At 53.4% G+C, this 9,402-nt stretch overlaps 1 protein-coding gene across 1 annotated transcript; it reads right to left on the minus strand.

The window, feature by feature from the left end:
• Positions 1 to 6: 6 nt before the first annotated feature.
• AVPR1B (arginine vasopressin receptor 1B) lies at positions 7 to 7,477 on the minus strand. The gene is made up of 2 exons (XM_017525482.2): positions 6,550 to 7,477; positions 7 to 781 (listed from the first exon to the last, which is right to left on the minus strand). The coding sequence occupies exons 1-2, from the start codon at positions 7,475 to 7,477 to the stop codon at positions 453 to 455; spliced, it is 1,257 nt and encodes a 418-aa protein (XP_017380971.2). The 3' UTR covers positions 7 to 452.
• Positions 7,478 to 9,402: the final 1,925 nt, after the last annotated feature.

Genomic DNA, 9,402 nt, shown 5'->3' on the forward strand with positions numbered 1-9,402 from the left:
AATAGAGTCCTCCTCACAGTTTTCCACTTCTCCCCTCTCCTGGTTAGGCTAAGATGTGCCAGTCAGGTTAGAATGGGGACAGGTAGCCAGGGCACAAGGCCAGCCTCTGGGTTCCTGCCACCCGTGGACCCCTAGACATCACCATCCTAGGCCTGCCCAGATCTGGGACACTGTGTGCACATGGACACCTGTGAATATGGCGGGACCAGGGAGACAGAGAGTTTGATTCTCCCTGGCCACCAGCATCTGGGATTGGGAGCTCATGAGGCGGTCCTCAAACTAGGGACAGCTGTGACACCAGGGCAGGGGCCCCATTCTGGCCTTTTCACCCTGCTTCAGACAGGGCTCCCTTAACTCCAACCCTGACCCTCCCAGCTTTCATGCCCAGTGCCCGAGGTGGGCAGAGAACTTCCAGTAGTCCTGGGGCAGTGCCAGACCCCAGGGAGTCTTTTCTAAAAGATGTTGGTCTCAACGGTGGCTTCCCCATCCGCTGGCTCCAAGTCCCTTGGTGACTGTTCAGGTCTGGGTTTCCCACTGAGGGTTAGGCTGAGGCTGAGGGTGGCGGGGCAGCTGGAGCGGGTCAGCAGCGTGGTGTGGCGGCTCGAGAGGCTCCCGTTGGAGAGCCGCCGGCGCATCTGGGGCTGGGGACCCCCACAGCAGGCAAGGTGACGCAGGGGCCACCGTAACAGGTGGCTGTTGAAGCCCATGTAGATCCAGGGGTTACAGCAGCTGCTGAGGTTGCCCAAAAGCATGGTGATGGTGGAAGCCACATTGGTGGAATCTACCAAGAGAGAAGCACAAGAAGGCTGAGAATGGTAGCTTGAAGGGACCTGCGAGAGCGTCCAAGCACCACAGAGGAGGAACGGATGAGGAAACTGAGTCCCACGGAGGAAAAGGGAGTCACTCAGGGTCCTATAATTAGAGAGACACACAGCCGAGACTTGAACCTGGGACTCCTGGCTCTAGAGTCTTACCATGCTGATTTTGTTTGCTTTTGTTGTGTAACCGCAGGGTGAAGGTAGGAGCTGAGGTTTGCTTCAAGTTTAATTGAGAAGAAGGAACATTGTCAGGGATAGGATCAGCCCAGATAGGAGAAACTGACTTTGTTCCAAAAGACAGACCTTGAGTCCCCTAATGGATGTAGACAGAATGAGACAACTTCTGTGAAACAGGCAGGAAAAATAACCAAGCTTCCATCTTCATCCCCACTAAACATCACAGATCATGGATTCACACGGCCCTCTGGACTCTGACCCCCTCTATCCCTCTGGGGCAGGCCCACTCATTCTGCATTCAGTCATTGAGTGTGTGGGCACCGACTCTACCTGGCCTTGAGCTGGGGACCTGAGGGGGCAATCAGTGGAGGTTGACTCCTCTGCAGACACCTATGCCACCATTGCCACCTGTGGCAGATCAGGCGGCTTCTACGCACTGGGCCTCCAAGCATCCCTCTCCAGACCAGAACATGTTCAGTGTTCTTAGATTGTTCCCAGGGAATGCACTTTCCAGCAGGGAAAAACTAATTTCTCTGTTGGGCAGTCAAAATGTGAGGATGCCAAGGCTGATAAATTCCTTCCAGACAAAATATTCTTTCTGAAGGCTAAATGAGACCCTCATGCCAACAGGAAAGCTGCAGGGATGAGCCATGGCCTCCTGCTAGGTCTGCCGTGGTTACAGCCATGGCATAGGTGCTATGCTGAGTCATCTTCCTTCTCAGTGGAGTTTGTAGAATCATTGAAAGCAATTTCAGAGCTGGAAGGAACCTTAGAAGTAAGCTTTCTAGTTTTTATAGCACAGTTAATAAGAGCTGCAACCCAAACCCAGGTCTTGCAGCTCTGAGGTAGAGATCCTACACCCCACCAGAGCTCCAACCAGCAAAATAGAAGGTAAAGCTCAAGTGTCTACTCTGCAAAGCACTGAGAACGCTTCGGATACCCTGGTTCCTTGTGCACGCGTCCCAGGGGTGTGCTCATGGGTGTGGCAAATCATGGCTCAAGAGGAGGGAAGACACAGGGTGAGAACATTTGATAGACGGCGTGAGTCATAGGGGTGGGAAGCTGAAGGTATCTGGGCCTGCATGGACAGTTCAGGGGACAGCCAGGAAGGCAGCGGAAAGCGTCTGGAAGTGGAGGAGAGATGATCGGGTTCAGATGTCGGCTGGACGCAGGGGAACCCGCCTGTAATCCCAGCACTCTGGGGGGCCAAGGTGGGTGGATCACCCGAGGTCAGGAGTTTGAGACCAGCCTGACCAATATGTTGAAACCCTGTCTGTAATAAAAATACAAAAAATTAGCCAGGCATGGTGATGTGCGCTTGTAATCCCAGCTACTCGGGAGGTTGAAGCAGGAGAATCACTTGAACCCAGGAGGCAGGAGAATTGCTTGAACCCAGGAGGCAGAGGTTGCCGTGAGCCGAGATTACACCACTGCACACCAGCCTGGGGGACAAGAGCAAGACTTTGTCTCAAGGTGGGAAAAAAAAAAGGCGAGAAAGAAAGAGATATTGTTTGGATGTTTGTGCCCTCCAAATCTCATGTTGAACAATAATCCCCATTGTTGGAGGTGGGCCTGATGGGAGGTGAATGGATCACAGGGGTGAACCCCTCATAGACAGCCTCATGGCATTTCTTTGGTGATAAGTGAGTTCTCGCTCAGTTAGTTCACATGAGATCTGGTTGTTTGAAAGAGTCTGGGACCTCTCCCTTCTCTCTCCTGCCCTCTCTTGCCATGTGATACACTGGCTTCCTCCTTCACCTTCTGCCATGATTGGAAGCTTCCTGAGGCCCTCGCTAGAAGCGGATGCTAGCCCTATGCTTCTTTTTTATTTTCTTTTTGAGACAGGGTCTCGTTCTGACCCTCAGGCTGGAATGCAGTGTGTGATTATGGCTCATGGCATCCCTGACCTCCTGTGCTCAAGCAGTCCTCCTACCTCAGCCTCCTAAGTAGATGGGACCACAGGGGTGAACCAGTGCACCACCACACCTGGCTAATTTTTTTTATGTTTAGTAGAGATGAGGTCTCACTGTATGTCCCAGGCTGGTTTTGAACTCCTGGGATCAGTTGATCCTCCTGCCTCAGCCACCCAAAGTGCTAGGATTATAGGCATGAGCTGCCACACCCAGCCTGGCAACATGCTACTTGTACAGCCTCTGGAACCGTAAGCCAAAATAAACCTCTTTTCTTTATAAATTTCTCAGTCTCTTGGCCAGGTGCAGTGGCTCATGCCTGTAGTCCCAGCACTTTGGGGGACTTAGGCGGGCAGATCACCTGAGGTCAGGAGTTTGAGACTAGCCTGACCAACATGGTGAAACCTCGTCTCTACTAAGAATACAAAATTAGTGGGGTGTGGTGGGTGCCTGCCTATAATCCCAGCTACTCAGGAGGCTGAGGCAGAAGACTTGCTTGAACCTGGGAGGTTGCGGTGAGCCAAGATCACACCATTGCACTCCAGCTTGGGCAACAAGAGTGATACTCCATCTCAAAAAAAAAAGACAAAAAAAAATTCACAGTCTCAGGCATTCCTTTATAGCAATGAAAATGGACTAACACAAGGGACAAGCCTCAAAAGCAAACTCAGCCTCCTTCTGCTCTGCCTGGGTCCCAGCCTGCTCCCTAGTTAATGTGTAACTACAAGCTGCGGAAGATTTGGGAAGTGGCTTTGGCTGAGGGGACAGTGTTCATCCTGTCTGCTCCATTGACACACATTTAGTGTCCAGATTAAGCCAGAGACAAAGGAGTTCCACAGGTTCCTTCATTTAGGAAGTGTCTGTTTGGTTTGGCTCATCTGAGCCAGGCCTTGGTAGGGGCTGGAGATGTGCCACAGAGGAGGTGCCACAGGGAGGTGCCAGAGTCAATGGAGGCTGTGCTTCCCAGCCCTTGAGGGTAGATCTGCCACACCCAGTCCAGGCCTCCATTGCCTCCTGCCAGAAACTCAGATGATGGTCGAGGACAGGGGCAGAGATGAGGAAACAGGGAGGCTCTGACCAAAGTCTTGGGACCAGGGGCCAGGAGGCCAGCATGCGGTGGAGGGGAACTGGGAGTACTGAAAAGCAAGTTTAAAGTAATGAATTTCTGCCCCAAGGACTTTCATTTCTCTGGGAGCTCACCGTCTGTAAGATAAACCTTTGGGACAACCCACTGTCCCATGCACTCCTTGCCCAGAGATGCCCTTGGTAAGGGGCAAATCACTCTACACAAGCGAGGGCTGAGGTGTAGAGGAACAGGTTGAAGATGATGGTGGACACCACAGGCAAGCAGAAAAGTCTGCACTGGCTGAGTGACAGGAGCACCATCTTCTCAATAGAGGGGCAGATGACCAGCTCACCCTGGTGCCACTGGCTAAGCCACAGTGTTGGGAGTAAAGCCACAACCTGGATAAAGCTTGGCCCATAAAGACCTCAATTCAAGCTTGAGCTCTATCTCTCACTAGCAGTGGCATTTTGGACCAGTTATCTTACTTCTCTGAGTCTCAAGTGACTCAAATATAAAATACAGAAGGCCACTCCTCAATAGCAGGAGGGCTGAATGCGCCTGTCCCTAGGAAACCCTCCTTCCTTCTATTCTGTGCTTGGTGAGAGCAGGGAGGTCCCTACAGTTGGTTAGAATTAATATGCCCATTGCTTAAAGGATAAACTGCAAATCATCTCCTGCCCAGACTGATGTCAGAAGGGCTATGAGAAAGGGATACGCTGGAAGTTTGGTATTACTTTTGCACTTCTCTTGCATGGCTGTGTTCAATTCATGAATGGCTCTCCCTATTTCATCTCGCCACAAAAGCAAAGCATTTGGCTTGAGCACGTCCTGGGATGAGCAAACTGAGGTTAGAAACAACACGGCAAAGGAAGGGGGCAACTTCCTCGGGGCAGGTGGGAATTGGTAGCCTGAGACTGCTGGTTAGTGAACTCTCAGGAAGCTTCCAGAAGAACCTGTGCACAGGACCTGCCCAGGATACTTGCAGGCTGTACCCACTATATGTCCTGAGCTGTGCACACTATAAGATGCACTGTAGGGCACAATCACCCCTCTTCAGAGCCACCCAGACAAGTCAGCATGCACTTGTCCCCGTGCCTCACTCCTGCTTAAGGGAGCAGAAGCAGCTGTTCTGAATGCTGCTTTCTCACACATAGGCTGCCTAGACACAGCCCCAGCCTTCCTGAGAACAGGTTCATCTCCGGACACCCAGACCATCAGCCACTGTCTAAAGCTCAGGAGGCCGCTGTCCACCACACCCCAGAAAAATGATGAGAGCCAGGCCTCCCGTGTGTCAACGAGAGCACAGTCCTCTTAGAGGTGCCCGTTTTGTTTTTCACGCAGAAGAAAAGTCTCCCTCCTTTTAGAACCACTTTTGGGATCAGGGTTATTAATGGGGTTGAGGAAAAAGACAAGGAGACAGAAGACCTGGGCTTTAATCTTCACTTTGTCACTCCCTATCTGTGAGGCCTGGGGCAAGTCATGGTTCTGAGGCACGAGAATAGTAGAGGGAATCGGGGGCTGGATAAAAGATGGAATGAGTAGGAGCAGAAGCAGGATAAAGAGGAGGGTGCAGAAGTTGAGCCAAAACAACAGTTATATGAAGTGAGCCAAGAGCCCCATGGGTGGCTGGATCTAGACCAAACCAGTAAGGGGCAGCTCCTCAGAGACAGGCATGTGTTCTAGAGAAAAAGTATCTCTAAAATGATCCCTTATGAGAATCAGCTCATTAAAGCTCATGCATAGGTACTGATAGTATGCATGTACTTAAAATTATGAGATGCAGGCCACGTGCAAGTGCACAAGGGCCAACGTAACCAAGCAACCCACCTACCCAACAAAAGGCAGACACTGGCTAAAAGATTAGGCAGCTGGGTGAAGAGAAAAGGAGCACAAAAAGATCCTGGCGCCGATCTCATTTCACAGAGGTCAGCTCACTCTCCCCTCTCCGAGAGTGTTACTGAACTTAATAAACATTTGCTACTTTGTTATTTGTGTTTGTCACATCCAGTTCTTTGTTTGTGGCACCAAGAACCTGGGACTTCACCACATTAGCCAGTAACAGTCCCTCTCTGAACCTCTGTTTCCTCAATAGTAACATGAAGAGGATGAGCTGGGAATATCAGGGTTTTCATGTGCCAACCCTAATTAACTGGAAGTGTCTGCTGAGAATGAGCTCAAAGTCATGTCCAAGTATGGAGGGAAGAGGGTGAGAGAGCAAGTTCATGGGTCACAAATTGCTATCATTCTATGATTTTAAATCCCATCTAGCAAACTGGTAGTTGGTGGCCAAATGTGCTAATGGTCATATTTCACTGGTACCACAGAGCATTTTTAAATTGTTAGTTACCAAAATTTTTAAAGCTGGAAATTTCACATAAAAGATACTGACATGGCATCGGTAGGCTGAATGGAAGTCATAACCGCCTCTTTTCATGTGGAGTAGGCACCATCTTTCTTAATTGCCCCACTAGTTTGTCACCTGCCTGGCCCTGGGAGGCACTGTAACCTTGCCCTAATCCCCCATCCTCTCTTTCTGCTTTCTCCCACCTCACTGCCCCCACACAGACCCCACACTTGCCTTCATGAGAGGCATTCTCGTCCCACACCGACCACATCTGGACACTGAAGAAGGGAGCCCAGCAAGCGATGTAGGCCAGCACGATGACAAAGGTCATCTTCACTGTTCGGATCTTGGCCCGTGAGATGGTGCTGATGCTGCTGACCCGGGATGGCAGCCCCCGAGTGGCAGCAACTGGGGCCGAAGGTGAGCGTCTCCAGCTCCCTCCTCCTACCCGCCAGGCCTGTGTCTTGACTTTGAGGTTTTTACAGATCTCATGACAGATGAGGCTGTAGCAGGCCGTGAGTATGGCCACTGGCAGGATGAAGATGGCCAGGGTGGTCCAGGTGAGGTAGACCCGTGGCCCCCAAGGGAAGCGGAAGTCTGCCCAGCAGTCCAGCACCCCCGAGCCCTGGGTCACCTCCTTCAGGGAAAAAATGAAGACCTGAGGGAGGCTGAGGATGGCGGCCAGCAGCCAGGGAGCAGCGATCAGCGGATAGATGGACTGGCCGGGCTGCTGGAGGCTGCGCAGGGGGTGACAGACAGCCAGGTAGCGGTCCAGCGTCATGGCCAGCAGCATGTAGGTGGAGGCGAACATGCTGAGCACCTGCAGGTACTTCACAGCCCGGCACAGGAGGTCGGGGCCCTGGAAGCGGAAGGTGATGTCCCACAGCAGCTGGGGCAGGACCTGGAAGAGCGCCACGGCCAGATCTGTCAGGGCTAGGTGCAGCACGAACAGGTGCATGCGGGAGCGCTTGCGGCCCAGCTGGCCCAAGGTTAGCAGCACAGCCAGGTTGCCCCCAGTGGCCAGCACCAGGACAGTGGCCAGGACTCCGATCTCCACCTTGGCCACCTCCTCATCCCGGCCCAGCCAGGGTGTTGTGGCATTGGGGGCAGAGAGGGTGCCCCCAGGGGTGGGGTTGGCATTCCGCAGAAGCCCAGAATCCATGGGCAAGGTTTGCTGAGGGGGAAGGGTGGAGGGATTGGCATCCCGCAGAGGCCCAGAATCCATGGGCAAGGTTTGCTGGGAGGGAAGGATGGAGGGAGGGTGTGGATGCAAGCGGAGAGGTTTGATGGATAAAATGGAGTGGCAAGGAAAATGTTGAAGGTGGAGAGAAAGAGAAATGTGAGAACGACAGGGAGAAGGCTTGCAAATAGGTGGAAATCGCTCAGACGACAGGGATAGAGAGGAGGAGGGGGGATGAGATAGGGAGGGAAAAATGTGGCTGTGATCGCCAATCCCAATGCGGAGAGGGGACCCAGGAGAGAGAGGAAGGGCCAAGGAGATGCAGAATCACGACCGGAAGAATCAGGGAGGCTGTGCAGAGTGGGGCTTCTGGAAGGGAAAGAAGTCTGGGGAGCTGCTACCAATCTCAAATCCACCTCAAATTCACTTTCTCCAAACTTTTCTGGAAGCTGAGAGCGGAAGCCCTTCCGCCTGCTTGAAGGCGGGCGCGGTCCGGGGCCGGCGGTGTCGCGCTCGGGGCTGGAAGCCCCCGCCAAGCCCGCGCGCTCTGCCGGGTGAGCAGCGGCGGGAGCGCAGCGGCGCGGTCCGCGCGAGTTTTATGGGCTCCCAGGCAGAGCCCGGAGGCCCGGCTCGCCAGTTGGCTCCTGCAGAGGAGGGCGGAGTGACGCTCGCAAGCCTCCCACCCGGCGGGAGGACCCAGAGGCCGGCTGCTGGAGGGAGGGGGTCCGAGGAGCCGGCGGACGAGGGACAGGGAGCGAGAGAAGCGGGCCAGCGCCCAGCAGCCGGCAGGACCGACCTACCCGCAAGCGGGCAGACAAGATCCTCTGCGCACTCACCCTGGAACTCTCGGGCCGTCTCTCGACAGGTGCATCCCCCGGAGATGGTGAGAGGCGGTCACTCCTCCCATCCACGGGGGAGACACTCAGGCTGGCGGCTCTGTTGGCGCGCCCCCTGCCAGCCGGCTAGCCGACGCAGACTCCACAAGCTTCAGGGGTGGCCAGGTGGGCGAGGCGGCATCCCTGATGGACAGTCACCTGGGAGTGACGTCGGACCGCAGACCCTGTTGAGGCACTGCTAGGCATAGGGAGAGGAAGAGAAAGTGAGATTTGTGGAGGTAGGGGCGGAAGAAGCTAGACCTGGGAGCCCTGGTGCGCTTGACTGGTGGGGACAGCGGGAGAAGTTCCCGGTATTTGCATCCTCAAGGGACGTCTTAACTTCTGGCCTATGTGCTTTTCCTGCCTTAGGTGCTTCCAGCATCCTAAACGCAGTTAACCACTCTGCCAGGTAGAAAACAGGCCCAGAGAAGTTCAAGAACTTGCTTTAGAAGATTACTGAACGAGTAAACAGCAGAGGCCGGTCTAGAACCAGCCCCAGGTGCCATTCTGATAGCATAGCAGCAGCACTTACACCTAACCGGCTCAGCTAAATTCTGTGTGAGAGGCACTGGTGCCGAGGATTAAAATAAAAACAAAACACCATCCAGTCCAGAGGCAGCTTACAGCTCAGTAGAGAAGGTATTTTGTGGTATTGGCTGTGAAATTCACTTTGTCTTCAGTATGCAAGATGGACTATTGGGACTCTCCCTAGAGCAGATTAGAAGTTAGGAGTGACATGGCCGGCTGCATTGCTGACGCCTGTAATCCCTGCACTTTGGAAGGCCAAAGTGGGTGGATCATCTGAGGTCAGGAGTTGGAGACTAGCCTGGCCAACATGGTGAAACCCCATCTTTACTAAAAATACAAACATCAGCTGGGCATGGTGACATGTGCCTGTAATCCTAGCTACTGGGGAGGCTGAGGCAGGAGAATCACTTGAACCCGGGAGGTAGAGGTTGCAGTGAGCCAAGATCATGCTATTGCCCTCCAGCCTGGGAGACAAGAGTGAAACTCCATCTAAGGGGGAAAAAA

Source organism: Cebus imitator, unplaced genomic scaffold, assembly GCF_001604975.1.
Source record: "Cebus imitator isolate Cc_AM_T3 unplaced genomic scaffold, Cebus_imitator-1.0 Scaffold38, whole genome shotgun sequence".
Taxonomy (NCBI): domain Eukaryota; kingdom Metazoa; phylum Chordata; class Mammalia; order Primates; family Cebidae; genus Cebus; species Cebus imitator.